General features: G+C 38.4%; 1 protein-coding gene across 1 annotated transcript in view; it reads left to right on the top strand.

The window, feature by feature from the left end:
* Positions 1–18248, top strand: part of LPGAT1 (lysophosphatidylglycerol acyltransferase 1) — a 54205-nt gene that overhangs the window by 21210 nt on the left and 14747 nt on the right. Inside the window, exons 2-4 of the mRNA XM_062489278.1 lie at positions 5470–5588; positions 10858–10953; positions 13026–13299. Of these exons, the coding sequence (XP_062345262.1) occupies positions 5470–5588; positions 10858–10953; positions 13026–13299 (489 nt within the window). The remainder of the gene's footprint in view (positions 1–5469; positions 5589–10857; positions 10954–13025; positions 13300–18248) is intronic.

The following is an 18248-nucleotide window of genomic DNA, read 5'->3' as shown; positions in this document are numbered from 1 at the left end:
TCCAGTAGTACATGTCTGATTTTTATGTAGGTGTTTTTAAGTACCTTCTGACCCTAAAATACATGCTTAATAAGTGTAAAAGACTTACTGTATGATAATTAGCTTAGTCCATTGTTTGTTTTCCCTTTTTTCACTGTAGACAACCAATTCCCAGAGATAAATGCCTTAAGCTTTTTGTGAAAGGTTAAAAACGTCTAAGCAGTATTTAATCTCTGGCATTACTTCTGGCATTTCGTAATATCAGCTATCAAAGAATCCCATCTATTAAGGAGAGACAAATGAGTTGAACAACTGTATGTGGTTGCTCCAGTTGAAACATGCTTTGACGAGTCATTTGTGAATAACAGTAAAGCAGGACTGCAACTTGCCAGACCTAAATGCTTGAGTAAGAGGGGAAATGTTTAAAACATAGAAACGTGGTTGTCAGGCATTAGTCACTGCTGAATACCTAACAATAACATTCTTTCTGCTAGATAGCAGGGTGGCTTTTGAGGAAGGCTGTTCTTCAATAATGCTGTTTATTTGTTGCTAAAGGTTTCCAAGCGGTTGACCAAAAGTGATTCTGTTCAAGTCTAAGACTTGCCAGTCTGCAGCTTCTTGTAGTAAGTTTTCATGAAGTCTTGTGACATGGATGCAAGTGATCAGAAGGGAAGATAAACTAAGGATGGGTCTGAAAAGGCAGGGCCCTGTACCTGGGGAGGAATAACCCTGTGCACCAGCAGCACAGTCTGGGAGCTGACCTGCTGGAAAGCAGCTCTGCCAAGAATGACCTTGAGGTCCTGGTAGACAACAAGCTGTCCTTGAGCCAGCAGTGCCTTGTGCCAAGAGGGCCAATGATGTCCTGGGGAGCATTAGGGAAAGTATTGCCACCAGGATGAGGGTGGTGATCCTGCTCCTCAGTTCTGATCACATCTGGAGTGCTGTGTACAGTTCTGGGCACCTCAGGACAAGAGAGACATGGAGCTACTGGAGCTGGTCCAGTGGAGGTCTAAAAGATGATGCAGGGACTGGAGCATCTCTCTGAGGAGGAAAAGATGAGAGAGGTGACTGAGAGGGGACCTCATCAATCTACTTAGGTGTCTGAAGGGAGATGTCAGAGGATGGACCAGGCTCTGTTCAGTGCTGCTTGGCAATAGGACAAGGGGCAGCAGGCAGAAAATGATGCACCAGAATTTGCACCCGAATATGAGGAAGAATTTCATTACTGTGCAGTGACCAAGCACTGGAACAGATTGACCAGAGAGGCTGTGGAGTTTCCCACACTGGAGATACTCATGAACTGTGTTAATGCAATCCTGTGCCGTGTGCTCTGGGATGATCCTGCTAGAGCAGGGAGGTTGGGTTGAATGAGCCACTCTTACGCCTTCCAACCTCACCCATTGTGTGGGAAATTCTGAAGTGGAAGTTCTTAACTTCTCCCAGTTTCTAGAGAAAGTTGTGAATATTGTGTGGACTCCAGTCTAAATAGCAAATAAAGGGGATATCCAAATCAATCATGTTTACATATACTGTAACCTTTAGGTGATTTGTGTTTCAATAGTTGTGATTAGAATGCTTAAGGTCAATTCCCTGACCTTGCTATAAATGGTCAGTTTTTTAAAACTGTGCCTTTTCAAAAAATAAATTAGGACTTAAGTTGTTATTAGGCCAAGGAGATCTCTGCCAATTCTTAGGGCACACACTGTAGTGCAGCTACCGACTATAAAAAGAAGAGATGCTGAAAATTTCAGGGAATTTTTAATGTTTTAAAATACAATATGCAAAATGTAGTTTTTCATATTAATGTCTGGGCAGTTGCACAGACAAGTAGACTGTCATTCTTCCAGGTATATTCAAAACCATGAAATAAATAAAATAAATCTAATGAATTTTTAGTTAGGTTAGTAGTCCTTTGCTCAGCCTAATGACATACTGTAATTGAAGTGCTTGAATATTTATTCATAGCATTACTTGCATGCAGACAGTTACCTTAAGGACATGATTTCAAAGTAGCCAAGTGTTCTGAGAACTCTCAACAGCAAGTAATTGTTCAGTAAAATTATGGGAATTTTTTTATTACTTTTGTTCTTTTCTTTAAGCTCTATAAGGATTAGCTCATAAAAAGCTAAGTCTGTGGCTCATTAGGCAAAATATTTTCTTGATGTTCTACATCTTGGACTTCTTTTCATGAGAGAAGGATAAATATTTCTGTCTTGGGGCTCATGTAATTGCAGGTAAACTTGTCTTCATCCTTTTCTGGTGAAGCCTTTTGCTCATAACTTGAAGTCACAAGTGAAGTCTCTTTCAGCTAAGTCACTTCTGTCTTGCCACATTAAAATGATTTCCTGCTCTTTCCTCCCTTTATGTTATTTTACTATGTGAAACTGCAGTTGCAGAAATCTGACTATTGCCAGGCTGTAGACAGAACTGCTGTCTTTAGAAAATGTGTTCTGGCAATAGAAGCTGTGGAGGAAGGTTTGCTGGATTTCAGGCCCTCGAGTGACAAATATTTGTCTTTGAGCTGTTTTTTGTCTTCTTACATTGGAGCAAATCAGTGTGGTTGGTTCTGCTGCCATGTAGCTGAGGTTTTAATTTCAATGTTTCCAACTGCAGTGGAGTAATTTAATAGTGCAAGTATTTTTTAAAGCAAAAGGTTCTCCTTTGTGTGGGGACAAAATTGAAGACAAGCATTTATTTCCCCCTGCTGAATTTCGAGGGACACCATGAACTTAAAATTCGAGAGACTTGAGAGTTTGGCTTTTTTTCTTTAAAAAACTGCAGTAAGGGCAGTGGTTTTTCTGCATACTTTTGTGGTTTACTGTTCTCTTTTCAATCCAGAAATGCTCTGTGAAGGACTTGCACAAAGTGATTCTTTTCTCCTTTTATAATCAGGTCAATCAATTGACCATAAAGCGTTCTTAAGCACAAGAGACAGCCTGATTGCCTGAGCAGCAGTGACACAGGGGGAAGAATAGAGGAAGGCCAGCTAATACCTTGGGATTTAATAACCCACTACCTGTCAGCTGAGTTGCAGTTGAGCTGTTAGCCTGGCTGGTTGATAGGTAAAATGAGTGGAGTAAATCAGTTGAAGAATTAAATCCCAACTTCATTTTTCTTCACCTTGCATTTGGAGTGGGATCACAGAGCCCACCTTTTTCTTACTTCTCAGCTGAAACCTCTTAGTGCATTGTGAGCTGCTTGTTTTATATCCTCTTGTATTTAACAACAGTAGGTAAAATCAGTAAGAATGTATTTCTTTGACTGGGCCTATCTCAAAGTTTCAAAGTCAGACATCCCTCTTCCCCTAGTATGTTAAAAGTATACTTTAAAAAAATTAAGCTTCATAAGTGCTCTTTAGTTGTTTTCAATTGTATGCTGCTTCTCATGACTTGTATTTTTTTAGTCATGACCTTTATTTTAATCCATTGTAAAGTTAGATCTCTGAATAATTTTTGAAGAGCTTCATTTTTAAACTGTTCTACAGTTTAAATTATTAGTATTGAATTGCTGTGTTCCAGAGAAATATCTACAGTAAAGGAATGCATTTATTTTCTGAGTGATCTAGGAATAAAGTAGTTTTATTTGGAAACAATTAGCTACTTTTGATGTGATAAAAGTGATTTTGTTGATACTTGATATATTTAGTACTTAGGGTTTTTTTACTTTTAGAAACCTACAGTTCAGTAAGGCTATTGTATATTGGCTACTTAATAGAAATACTGAAGTAATAATTTCAAAGTCGGTATGTGGTTGGTTCATTTGCATTTAAAACAATTCTCATTTCATCTTAGTCTCTTACTCTGTAGGATACTGCCATTCTGAGATACGTGAAATACTTGATAAGGAAGGTGTGCGGTCAACTAGGATGCCATGGCCAAGCATTTCTCAACTTTCATGGAGTTAGAGAGGGCATCACAGGGAATTTTCACATAGTGAGGAGGAGGGATAAAGGAGATCTTCAAAATTCATGGTGAGAAAAATAAGGAAAAATCTGTGCTTAGCTTTCCTGAGGAAAGGAAAGGACATTGAACTTAATGGAATGAGTAGTCCTGTTCACCTTCATCTCTAGTCTGATTTTATCTACTTGTGACCAAATACAGCATTTTATTTTTAATTTTGTGTTCAAGTCTCAATTCAGTACTAATTTTGGAGCTGTTAGGAAGTAAAAAAGTGGGAATTTTCAAAAGTGTGATGCTAATGGATTTCTTCAAGGACAGGGAAGCTATGCATGGATTACTGCTTCTTGTCTGCAGTGCATAGCCTATTACCTTTGCATCAGTTAAACCTTCTATTAAAAGACAGACAGTCAAGTAATTGGCCTGTGCTGAGAGTTTTTCACTGCCTGAAGAACTTTTAACAGTACAAAAGAATCAGTAGTGCAGGTGAAATATTTCCTTTGTTGTCAGAACTGAAAACAATATCCAGTAGGAGCCACTTATAGTACGGGACAAACACAGAAAAAGTTTTATCCTACATGCACGGGCAATGCATCTTATTTTTCTTTTGGAACTTCATGAGACTCCTCTGCCTGTCCATCCTTTCCCTTTACCCTGCACTGCAGTGTCCATCCCTCTCACTGAAGAAAGACAGACTCTGCTCACTTGTCTCTTTGCCCCAGTAGCAGCATTAGACATACTCTGGTCTTTAGTTTACAGCACATATTTCCTAGTTTCCCATCCTGTCTTTGGGAGGCAATCTCTTTCTCCACTTAGTTACTTTATGATGATGGAACTATCAATTTTAAACCCCATTTCTTATCTCAGCATGGTTTTGATAGTGTGTTGGATGATAAACAACTGTATCTTCCTTCTGACATCATTCTTGCCACTGGAGCATCTGGTCTCTTTTCTACAAAATATTAACTAATAGATTCTGCCATCTGAGCAGCGTTTTCTGAACCCATTTCCTTGCCTATAGCTAACTCATTTAGATGTGAATGAATGAGTTTGTTTAACGTAGCATTTTAAACCTAATGATCCAAGTACAGATTTTTTGTTTTGCTTTTACCAGAGTAGAATAATAATAGTGAGTGTAGAAATGAAAAAAACTTGCTAAGTTTAATAAAACAAACAAGCCCAGCCAGAAAAACCCACTGTTGACAATATAATTTTCTTCTTAATCTAATGAGGTGAGAGAGATGAATATGAAAGCTGGGTCAAACAGCTTATGTAATTTTCAGACCCTAAATATAGAATGGTATAATGACATAAAAAGATCAATCTCTGTGCACATGTTTTGATAGGATATTTTTGTTTTGTTTTCATTCTGCGCATGCAATTTTAAACTAAGCTGGATACCCTCTGCTTGGAAAAGCAGTCCTGCTAATATTCCTGCCTTATGCTATGTGCCAATTTAAATTGACATGTAGCATTTAGGTTACTTTATTATTATAGTCTGGGTGTGGGGTCGTTTTGTTTTCTTTTGTTGATAGAAAAATTTCCACGTGCTCATTGTTAAATGTACCTTTTTGTTTTTTACTATTTTTAATAGTAGTGGAATGGGGTGATGATGTTAAAGCAGTGTCAGAAGATGAAGCCATGGTGCTGGTGAACCACCAAGCGACGGGTGACGTCTGCACTCTGATGATGTGCCTTCAGGATAAAGGCACGGTAGGCTACATCCGGGGCAGGGGGTGGCTGCTGTGTGTGCTGTGTTCCCTCGGGACTGCTCGTTCCCAGTGGCTCGCTTTGGGCTGTCAACCCACCAGGTCATCTCACCTGGGAGCCTTTCGTTTGGATTTGGGCTGGTGTGACAGGCAGTAGCTTGGAGCAGGTATAGACCCTGAATGTTGTCCTTGGAGAAGGTCAGGTGTGAGCTGAGTCACTGTGCATCCAGTCAAGGTTAACGCAGAGGGAAGCGGATCTCCTCACAGGAATCATGGACTCGACTTTTTCCTCTCGCCTCATACCCTTGTGCAACTCAAGCCAAATTTGCTCAGACCCACACAGGTCTAACTCTTGGTTATGACTTTATTCCAGCATGGAATACTTCTCGAAGTTAGAGCAAACTGTGTATAGGATTTTGGTAGGAGTGAGGGCATGCCAAAGTTAAGCCATAGCTAAGGTCAAAATTGTTTGAGCTCTTATTTCACAAGCCCTTAAGCACTTGTTGGTGAGAAATGTTACTAATGTTAATTGTTTCATGCATTGCTGTTCAGAAAATTCATATTGAAGGAGTGGAAACTGGAGCATAGGATCTAAACAAGAGATCAAATTTATGTACAAACCAGGAAGAAAGGCATGTGTACATGATTAGGCTGCAAATGGTGGGAGGCATACCTGTCAAGCTGAAAAAATGCATCGTCTGTATCTGTCTTAATGTTGTCTTCTTTCTTGAAGTGTCTTAGTGTTGCTTTCTTCATTGTACCCTGAAGAAATAAGAACTTCTTTATGTTGCATCTGCACAATTTGTAACTGGCACAGTTTATCATAGTGCAAGTTAATATAGTTACAGGTACACTTACCTTTATCAGTGATTTGCCATTTCTTAAGAAAGTTTTCCAGATCTTGCTTATGACAGAAAAGCTGATTCAAAAAACATACAACCCAACCTCATAAAGTATGAAAAAATGGTATTCAAGATGGAGCAGAGACTTTCCCCCTTTTCCTTTCCCCCTTTTCCTTTCCCCCTCCTCCTTTCCCCCTCCTCCTTTCCCCCTCCTCCTTTCCCCCTCCTCCTTTCCCCCTCCTCCTTTCCCCCTCCTCCTTTCCCCCTCCTCCTTTCCCCCTCCTCCTTTCCCCCTCCTCCTTTCCCCCTCCTCCTTTCCCCCTCCTCCTTTCCCCCTCCTCCTTTCCCCCTCCTCCTTTCCCCCTCCTCCTTTCCCCCTCCTCCTTTCCCCCTCCTCCTTTCCCCCTTCTCCTTTCCCCCTTCTCCTTTCCCCCTTTTCCTTCCCTACAACAGGTTATTTTAAAAGTGCTTTTGTTTCTTTGGAATTGAGGCATTGGGTGTATATGATATTCTATGCTGTACCCAAATAAGTAGAATGACAGAATAACCTCTTTTAATTCCCTTCATCATCTGTACATAGGTCAATCTAGTGGTAAAGATATGACTGTGAGGGTGTAGTCCTGTGGATATGTATGGTATATGAACTTGACCACTAGTTTATAGATATAAATCTAAGTCGTGTTTATCCCATTTGACCCCATAGTTTAAACATTTCAGTCAAGACAGAGTAAGTTTCATTGAATGTAGGAGATCCTAAAAATGGAGGAAGGCATTGAGATCACAAGTAATCTTCATGGAAATTACTATGTTTGCATGTTTTCAGAAAAGCAGAAAATCTCTAAAATCATTATTTTTTCCCTTAAGTAGTTGCAGTCATTGCTCTTGGAATGTACATGTCCAGAGCTTAGTATGGCTTTGATGTTTTTAGCTATTAAAGAAATAAAACAATATGAGCTTTGATACATGCTTAAAATACAGCATTAGTAGTATGAGGGGCTGAAAGTAATGAGAAAGATCAGGATGGTTTATCTTTGCTAGAACATGCTGGATCAGGTGCTTTTAAATACCATGCTTTCTATTTCTAAAGAGTCTTTATTTAATGAGACTGTGAAAGTACTGGAGGGAAAAAAAATAAGCCTACCTGCCCAGGAATAATCATTATACGCTATGCAGATGTTTAAATTAGTCAGCTTTCCTTAAATCCAGTTTAAACTTTACATGGAGTCCTTCATGAGCTTGATACTCATCTGTCAGTAAGATTGTAATTTTATTTTTTTTTTTTTGAGTAGGGAGGTTAAGCTTGTGCCAGTCCAGAATTTCTTTTGCTTGCTTCTGCCAGCCAGTACAGACCAAAACCAGATGTAATCTGCAAGTGCTTAGAGTTTAATGCTGCTTTAAAAAAAAAAAAAGTTCATTTAAATATCAGAAGTATTCAGTTTAAAGTTCTGGATTTTTCTATGGAGTGAGGCAAACTCATGAGACAGTCTTGCAACTTGACACTGCTTCCCAAGGGTGGTGTCAGGAACCATGATGGTATTTTTTTCTAGCATTTTATAAATACTTGAAGACCAGTGAGAGTGTAACCTCTCTGTTTTAAGTAAATTTTATCTCACAAAGCAGTAAGATAAAATACATGTGCTGAGATATTTCTGGTGTTTTAGATTCACTTACATGAATAAGAAAAAAATGATCTCTTACTAGAGAAGCGGAACTTTAGCTAAAAATTAGAATTTTAGTGGAAGGACTGGATTTCCATTGATTGATTAGTACTTTATTCCATAATATAAGCTAAACAGCAAAGTTTCAGGTGAACCAGAAGTGACCTAATTACACTTTAATTAAATTTGAGAAATTGTTCCAATTTCTTTGTGAAAGTAAGAGTTAAAAAAAAAATCAGTAAGTAAGTTGTGCTCTCATAAATATTGAAGGTTATCTGGTTAAGAAAAAGTAGGTTAAAATGCTGCTTTCTGACTGAATTAGGACTGATAAATATAGGGTTGTTTTTCTGATTTGGAACAGAAAGCAGTGCCGGGAAGGGTGCAGTGGAGACAAGAGGTTAGCTTGCAGGGGTTTGCCTGCAGATTTCAAGTTATGCTTTCTTTGGTTTCATTGTTAAGTTACATGAAACATGAAAATCAGTCTATCCATGTTGCTTTACGAAATCAGTGTAGACTGAAGTGAAAGGGAGTCTGAGTAGGAGGCACCCAGTTGTTTTTTTTATATAGCTGATAAAAGCTTTTTCTAGCTTCTGAACTTACTTAACCAGGAAGCATGAAGGAAAAAGGACCTGAAGTGGCATCCAAAAGTTCTTTGAAGCCATCAACAACTGTGAATTTGTGTTCAAAACACTTCTCAATGTCTTTGTTTAACCCTCCTTGAAATGCAAGTGGTAAGAGGCTCATCTCATAAGTGTTGTTTATTCCTAAGGGTACTAAATAGAGGAGTCACAACACAGAAGAGTTACCAATAACATTTTGCAGTCCTCTATTCTGCCCTTGGTAGCAAATTAAAATGAATATCCATTAATCTCGTTTGACTTTTGATTGCAGACGAGATAACTGTGTCCTATTCTTTGAACTGCTGTTTTGATTTGGTATGTTAGTATGTGTATATATTAATTTATACATAAAAATACTTTCTACTTCTTACCGTTGCCTAGGCTTACAGGCAGGTTTATGATCACTGGGCTCTGAAGTTTCTCTTTGCAGCCCACACACAGCAGACTGTGTATGTCTTAGTTGTAATTTGCATGTCACACTTACCTTTGATGAAATCTCATCACTCCTCAGGAAGCCCGAGGAAGCTCAGGGATGCTAGTTAGGAGACCTGTGTCACCTGAAACAAGGTGAGATTGACTTCAGACTCTGAAGAGCAGTGGTCAACTAAAGAAAAAGACAGTATCAAGTGGTATGGTAACGGAGAAGCTGTAGCACTGCTGGGCAAGAATTCCTCATCCAAGATTGCCATAGAATATCTGGGACCAGAGTTGACTCCTCAAAAGACACATTTTCTTTCCAGAAAAGCAGAGTATTAAGCTTGCTTATCTCCTCCAGTAAAATAGATTATGTTGGTTTAACTTCTGCTTGATACAATAGAGCTATAGTTGTCAAAATGCCAAAGTAGGAGGTGAATGCAGGCAGGCCTGAGTACTGCTGCAGGCTAAGTCATCATTAGTGAAATTTTGGTGGTGCTTTTATCAAAGGATGTGGTTCCCTACACCAGACTGTCACCTTTGGGTGTTGCGTGGGCATGAGCTCATTGTAGTGCCTTGAAGAGTGATGCTTTTTTCAGCTCTTGTCCTTAGGGCACGCCTTTTCTTTCTTTTTTTTTTTTTTTTTTTTTTTTTTTTACATAAAACTTTTTAGTTTACTGAAATGGAAAGAATTTTAATGTCTTTAGAGAAGAATTTGGCTTTAAGATCCTCACTTTTATTTAACACAGCCCTGGAGATATCTGTAGGATCAACGATTTCACCAATACTAGTCTCAAATAAGGAATTGTATCCAGGAACTCATTTTTCTTTTGTCACTCACAAATTCATAGTGTGCCTTTGGTCCTTTGGATGTGTAGCATCTAATAAGGAGTACCACTGGCAGATAGGAAGGGATACTAGCATGTTGTCTTTATTTCTTAGGCTGCTCTCTTTTGTTTGCCTCAAAGTGCGTGAGGAAGATGAAAAGCAGAAGGTGCTTGAATGATCATCTGAGCACCAGGGAAATGTCACAGTCCTTCATATTCTTTTTTGACAGTGGTATAGGGAAAAGTACTGTCTAACATGACTTCAAGTTCACTGAACTTGCATCAGTCTTGATGTGGCCTCATAACACAGGGAAGAGAAAAGGCAGCCTAGAATTAGGGTTTGGGAGCATGTAAGAGACACAGGATTTTCCAGTTTTGGAGAACCACTTCCTACCCCTCTTGAAAACTACACATAGGAGAGATAGAGGAAAAAGACCTTGGGAGAAAGGAAGCTTTTTCCTTCTGTTGTTTACTTTGTTGGGAGTAATTCTCCTGTTTTAAATCCCAAAGGACTGAACAGGTAAAGTAGCTGCCTTCACTGTCTTGTAAGAAGTGATGGTCAAGTGACTCAATGGGCTCAACCTCTGTTTTTGCCTTCCCACTGTGCTGCTTGACTGGGACAGGCAGCAGGATTTGGTTAAATTCTGAGGGATACATGTGGCTGCTCTGCCATGGCTAATATTGTAGAACTGTATATTACATAACAAAAAGGCAGCTATTTAATCCTACTGTCAAGGGAGAAGCATAACACCTGTGCTGCTTTATATTTTGGGCATAAAGGACCTTATTCTATTTATTTGCTAGTTTTATTGCTGTCATAAGAGTGACAAGATTGTGACCAGTATATACATAATTCATAATTCTCTGCACTTGAAAATTTACTCATTTAAAAAATTTCTTTTTACTTTTCAGGTTGTCCGTCAGATGATGTGGCTGATGGATCATATTTTTAAGTATACAAATTTTGGCATTGTGTCTCTAATCCATGGAGACTTCTTTATAAGACAGGTAAATGGAAACACATAACAGTGCTTTGATTTATCCTTATATTTGGAACATTGTGGTGTTACGGGATTTACTCTTTGGTTTGCACAATGAAATAATTATGGTGTAAAGTGTATGTTTGGGAAGGTCTTTGTTCTGAAGCTACTTTATTTTCCAAGCTACTTTTATTATTTGCATAGACACAAATGATTACGGAATCCAGTTGTGAAGGGAGCCTGTTATGAGAGAGACATACCAGCAAAATACATGGCCAGTCCTTTTTATCTCTGTTTCTGAGCACACCTCTCAGCTTTCCTTAGTGACCTTGAAGCCATGCAGAGAGTCTGTCTGGTTGGGTCACTGTTCTCATGGCAAAATTTCGAATTAGGAACGGCGGCACCGTCCCTTTTGATGGTGCCATAGTAGTGGATCAATTCAAAGTGGTGATGGACCTGTATAAATAGTAATTAATTGATTCTTGAAGGTTAATTATTATTTAAGCAGCAGGAAAGAATGTCTGTTGAGCTCAGCATCTCAAATATTAATGAGTGAGACCCTCAGATTATTTCGTACAGTTTGGGTAGGGTTTTTTGTTGTTTGGTGGCTGTTGATTAAACTGCACACTCAAAGTAGAAACTCAGGAGGCCAGTGAAAAGCACCAACCTGTTGCCAGTTACATGAACTGCAATATTCATCATACATTCCTCCCTGTTCCTTTGTCTGCACATAAAATGTGTGGAGAGACAGAGGGAATCAATGACTTTTCACACTGAAGAAAAGAAGTTAATTCACTCAGAATGAAATAAAGAAATGCCTAATCGCAGCAGTACACAGCTGAAGTGAGATTTCTCACAGTTAGAAAACATCAGGCAAAATTACATAAAACAAAGGTCTCTAGAGGCACACAGCTGTGTATTGTGCAAGGATGGATGGAAGGAATGCTTTGTAAAATATAAATCTCTTTCAATAGGTAGAATTTGCAATAGGCACATTTTGAGGTAGGCAAGGGCTGTCACCTTGTTTGTTATGATTTCTGAATGTGGGGTTGCAATTCCAGTAACAAAACCAAATCATCCCTGAGCTGCAAAAATTAAGACTTTTCCTCATTTTTGTCAAGCGGCTGACATAGACATCACAGATACAACTATGTCATTGTGAGTCTAAAGATAAGCCAGTTGAAAATAAAATATATCAAGGCTGTTAGCCTTTGAGTGTGGCAAAATACTTCATGTGAGTGAGTAATGGTCCTTTGCCTACCTCTAGAAAGGCTTTAGTAATATTTGGATGGTTATTGTTCGCTGCTCTTTTCTTAACTGCTATGCTATCCTGGAGTCCTGTGGTCTGATAAGAAAGGACTGGCTTAAAACTGAGGACTTTTATCTTGCTTTATAATTGCATTGATATGAGCAGGTAGAGCTTTCCCTTTCATGTGGTAAGTCAGGAGTAATTGCAATGGTGAGACTTAGATGTAGGAGGAGCACTTTCACAAAACTCATCTTTAGTAAAATAGTCTTTCATTCAGCCCCATTCTTTCTCTTTTCCTTCTTCTGACCAAAAAAACCCAACTAACTACCAAACAGTGCAATGTCTGTGGCATTTTTGTAGACATTTCAGAGAATTAAAATCACCTCTGCTGAGGAGAGCTTTAAATTTACCCTCCAGTGTCTTTTGAGTGATTTGACTAAGTCACTTCTGGAGCACTCAAAAATGCTAATTAATGTGAAGAGATTCCTCTGAAAATTTGGGTAGCTTGGTGCATGCAGAGATGGGAAGAGGAAAGATTGTTCCCAAAGATATTTCTGCAGTAATTAAGGGCAAATCTTATTGTTTTTAAGTGAAGAAGTTGTCCTAATACATGAAAGAGGAGAAATGGGTGAGCCATTGGAGCAGTGCAGGTCTGAGTGAGGTCTGGGTTAACCAGCTGAAGCCTGGTCTGTCAGCCTCCAGTAGGCACTCCAAGGAAAACATTGCTTTTTATTGTCTCAGGGGCTTATTTTTATCTCTGAAAAGAGAGAAACCTTAGAAAGATAATAATGATGTCTGATATTACCTCTTTTAAGGAATTGTTATATTTAGATAGTGTTTTATCCTTACAGGGGAGAACACACCGTGACCAGCAGCTCGTGTTACTCAGAGATCATCTAGAAAAATATTACAGGAGCCGCAATCGGAAATGGATTGTTTTATTTCCAGAGGGTGGCTTTCTTAGGAAAAGAAGAGAAACAAGCCAGGCATTTGCCAAGAAAAACAATTTGCCATTTCTTAAACATGTCACCCTGCCAAGAATTGGTGCAACACAAGTAATTCTGAAAACGCTTGTAGCGCCACAAGAGAATGGAACTCCATCAGGTGGAGATGCTGTGAGAAAAGGTAAAGCTCACTTCACTATATGGGTACAAAGCAAATGAAACGTCAAAGATTTGAGTTAAGAGAAACATTGTGTAGAATTGGTCTCTTCAAATGTCGAGTACATTTGCAATGTATTTTATATAAATGTTTTCATAATTAGTTCTAGTTCTGCTAACTTTATTTTTGATGTTGAGAGAGAAAAAACCCACCTTAGTTTTAATTTTATTTAGTCTGTGGTATGGCTGCCTGAGTGCTTGGCTTGGCTCACATGGTAGGAGAAGCAGGTACTGGAATAGGCACCGAGGGTGAACAGGAAGGTGATCTACTCCTTTCAGCAATATTGATGGTTTGCACTGGTTTGTGACAGCATGGAACTACTGTAAAAGTATTTCTAGCTATATTCATATTTTTATTCCAGGCTTTGAAAGTTTCTTTGAATCCACTGCTGTACACTTTATTCCTCTTCTTGGACTATTTTGCACTGCATTCAAGTTCTTCTGTTCTGTACAGATCTTTGTGTTGCCTGTCCCCATTGTTGCTGGAGTTAACTGTCACTGATCACTAGATTTGAAGGATTATTTTGGCTGTCGTGTCAGAAGAGTTACAAGAGAATAAGAATATTCCTGCCTGGGCTATAGGGGAAGGTGTAGCTGGGATATAAATGTCTGTAGTTATGGGACATGGTGCTTTAGTCTCAGCTTTTAAAATTAACTTCTTGGCATGTTCAAAAGCAGGGTTAGATCTTTCTTCCTTGTGGATTTCTGTTACTTATTATAGAAACAATGGGTTGGGAGGTTGTGGTAATTTCTTATTGATGGGTGGTGCTGGTCTTTCCACAGCCAAATTTTGATAATCATTTAGCAATTTGAAACAAAGGTCCTTACTAATGAAGCCACATATGCAGAGGACTTTGGATTATTTTCTGTCTGAAGTTAAAATCTCAGGGTTAACAAGAACCCTTGTACAGAAATTGCTTCCAGATTTTTAGTTTTGAAGTTATTTTTGTCAACATAGGAAATAAATTGAAATTATTCACTTCTTGCAGAAGTGAAGGTAGGATTTAAAATGAGCTGAATAAGCTGTGGAATGCATAAGAGTGTTTTCTGTCAGGCTACATTCAGAAAAGAAAGGCTGAAGAAAGCTCTTGTCATAAAACATTTTAGGTTTAAAAGAAAGAAACTGAATACCCTTGTTAAGAAGTTGGGGTATTTTGAGGAGAAAAGTTTGGCCTGTTCCTGTTCTATTTCTTGCTGTCTTAAAAAGGTATGGAAAGTAAGAAGTTCCCCAAATTTATTTTAAGTTGTCTGGTTCTGGAGGGAGACCAAAAATGCTCATCAAATACCAATTTTGTGTTTTCCTATTCTTAGATTGCTATCAGCCTAGCTGAACATCAAACCTGGCTTCCTTTTTTTTTTTTCCTCTTTGAATGGCATCATTCAGACTCTAGAGAAATGAACATTTGGTAGTAGTTGACCTAGCTGGGTACTAAAAATAAAGGAATTCTGTCAGAAATAAAATGAAACTATGTTGTCCATCCTACTCAAGGAAAGATAATTGGGCAAAAATAGGAATGAAATGTGTGAATTTAGCTGTCACTCTTTCATAGTAATGGACTTGAAAATGTACTAAAAAGGATGGAAAAGTGAAAGCAAATTTTACATGCTGGGAAAAAGTAATATTTGATACATAGTGATACTGAGGTATTTTATGTCCTCTCTTCTTTAAAGCCCATAAAACTGTTTCTAGCATTGTAAAACTTCCCTTTCAGAGATGTATGAATATTAGTTCTTGATTTGTGCCTTGTATAAAATATTCTTCATCTAATCTGTTGCTTTCTAAATGCTTTTACTGGTCTCTTGCCATGTCAGAAAATGTTTGTTCAGTTGAATGAAATGTAGTTGTATGAATTGCTGTGGTTATGTTACAAAGTTAGTGGATATCTTTACTTTTAATCTCTTCTATCTTTTCCCTTTTTTAATCACATGAAAAACCCGTGTCAGGGAAATCAAGCTTCCCTCCTGTTCAGCAGGTGGGTGCTAGAGCCAGGTGTAGTACATAAAGTAAATGTTTTGCCAGTGGCTTGCATAGAGGCTGCCTATAAACCTTAAACCTAAAGAGTTGTATTACAGCTCTTCTCCTTTGCTTGGGAAGTGGTTTCTTTATCAGAAACATCACACTTGAACTTCACAGTTTGCTGGACACATTTTTCATCTGCAGCACTTCTTGTGCTCTATACTGCCTTAGCAATGTTCCTGGAGTCCTGGCTTGCCAAATTATTTAGCTTACTATAATAAGCTTTCTGCTCCCTTATTTATTATTTTCCCTGTCTTTTTGTTTCCACCAAACTTTATTGATACTCATGGGAATTCACCTTCCTCTCCCACATGATTTTAGTTAAATTGGTTTATAGATCAAGAGTTCTTCTCATCAAAAATTATGTCCTGTTGAGTTTCCTGGGTAGTTATTTTAATGTTGAGTCATGGTACACCGTTCTGTTCTTGACTGCTGTAATTTTATTAGTACTTAATTCATTTTAAATTATCTTTGTAGCTTTTATACCATTGTAAATTTGATACCATTCTACTTTCTTAGCCAGAGTGATGTGTAAAACTGGGTGAAAGAAGAAAAGATGACAAAGGCAGCTATATAAAAGATGATTTGTCCTTAATATACTGTTCTCACAGTTAGACACAAAACTAGTCAGATACAGTTGTTTGATTGTGTCATGCCCCAGCTCCTGGGCCCAGCTGGCTTTTGTATGTCACATGTCACTGAAGCCTTCAAGTGGTAGTTCCAAGAATTGGGCTGATTGTAGCTCAATGCTGCATCATCTGTCCTGCTATAGATCTCTAATCTGATTTATGGCATCCCTTTGGTAGAGGTGGGTTTATGTTGAAAAGTGCAAGGTTCAGCAACCAACCCAAAAATTCATTAGTCTTAGTTACGATATTAGTTAGTATTCTTAATATCCAATCCCCTTTTCAATTTATTTTTTTATAGTAGTAAATAACTTCCCACAGTTTAGTAGCTGATTCTCCCTCTGTAAAGTGATGAGAAGAACAAATGTTCCTGAGGTAGCCAATTAATACTGTTTGATCATTCTTGTATTAAACTGATCAGTTCTTTATTGGTGGCTTTTCCAGGATAAGCAGCCTCTATAGTCTTAATTTTTTCCTCTTTAACAGTTTCCTGTCGTATTTAAAAACCCAAGTACCAGCTTTCATCGAAGTGAAGTTTAACTTACTGCCAGTAAATACTAAATTAATGCTAATGAAATGCTTGTTGCTTTGGCTGCCTTTTGAAACTCTTGTTTTATTTAACCAAATAATGTAAATGTATTCCTAAATTAATAGAAGGATGGAAAAACATAGGAAAGGTAGTACAATCATTTGATAGCAAGACCACTGTTGAAGTTAAATAATGCAGAGATTGTAGCTAAGTGGTGTCTGTCCCTGAGAAGAGCGTGTAAGGTACTTCTAGTGTCTGATGAAAGCCTCCAGATGGGACACATGGGCCAGCACTGCTGCCAGCACCTGCATTCCAGAAGAAGGTTTTAATGCAGAATAGAAATACGGGCAGTATAAAAATATGTGATGAATAGCCATTGTCACCCTTGCCCTGTAGTGACCCAAGTGTGTGTTTGCCAAAACATGACAATTCAAAGGAGTTTGGAGCTATTGTTCTTCAAAGATGCACATTCCAGAGCTTATTTTTGCTCAAACTTACTCTAGTGTGTTTTTTTAAATTTTATTTTATTTTACCATGCAGCAGTGTTTTTGTCTGGTAAGAGGTTGTTGTGAGCTTAGAGCCATACTGAAATCTTACCTTACTGTTTTCAAATGCAGCAGAGTGCATTCAGTTCTGGTGTTGTTTCTCAGGGAAATTAAATTTTCACTTCTGCAGGGTTGTACATTGAACTTCATAATTGATTTTTTTTTTTCTTAAATCAAACTTTTTGATTTACTGTTACATGAGGAAGAAGACTTGAATAACATGTGAGAAAGCTTTTGATGGTTATTTTTTTTTTCCCCCTCGGAAAAAAGGCTTCTTGATTTGTTCCAGGTGGTTTGTTGCATTGAGATTTTGGAATGATGAGTAAGATGTTCAGTCTCAGAGTTAATCTTTGGAGAAAAAAGTTAATTCTGGGATCAGTGATCCAGTTGATCATGCAAGGAAAAGTAGAGAGCAAGGGAGAAGTTACAAGAACAGATTGCTGTGCAGGGAGAGCCAACAGCCTCTTCGGCTGCATTCTGTTCAGGAAACCACACCTGAATACTGGTGAACACTAGCAAATACTTTGTTTTTCAAGTGCAAGCTGTAGCCCTCAGCTCCACACCTGGCTGGTGCATTCTTTCCCACTCTGAATCCAGTCTGGCAGTGTGACACCATCCAGAGCTCAGCTGCAGGCAAGCTTTCCTGCTGAAATCTATTTGTTTTGTTGTTTTGTTTTTTTTTTCCCCCTCAGTGGTTTGATTTGTTCTTTTTCTCAGTGGCAAACACTGACAGTCTGCTGGTGGGTTTGAGGAGTTCTGTACATGGTCTGATCTGGTGTTTAGCATGAGTTGATCCCAGGAAACAGCAACCCCAGAGATGGCAAAGAGAGGGAATGAAGAGAAGCTCTGAACCCCCCATAAGTCTGATTTTAGACAGGCAAGTATTTTGTGGGAAAGGACTTCAGAGAATAACAGCTTGAGTGCCTTGAAGACTCTGATGATGAGTAATGATGATGATGAGTTTCTTAAGTAAATAGGAAGCAACTTAATATCACTGAGTTCACAGTGAAGAAAATAGTTGTGAAGATTTGCCTCTGCTGATGATTTGGAAAAAAGCCCAAAACCCCAAACAACAAACAGTTTGGAAGCTGTTGAAATTTTATTTTTTATTTTTTTTCTTTTTCTAGGCCAGAAAGCTGCTGTTCCATGTGTTCGTTCAGTTTTGTCTTAGCACTCAAAAGGCAAATATGTACCATT

The sequence above is a fragment of the Cinclus cinclus genome, chromosome 3, assembly GCF_963662255.1.
Source record: "Cinclus cinclus chromosome 3, bCinCin1.1, whole genome shotgun sequence".
In the NCBI taxonomy this organism is placed as follows: Eukaryota; Metazoa; Chordata; class Aves; order Passeriformes; family Cinclidae; genus Cinclus; species Cinclus cinclus.
Note: the sequence above shows the minus strand (reverse complement) of the source record. Positions and strands in the feature narration are given on the sequence as shown.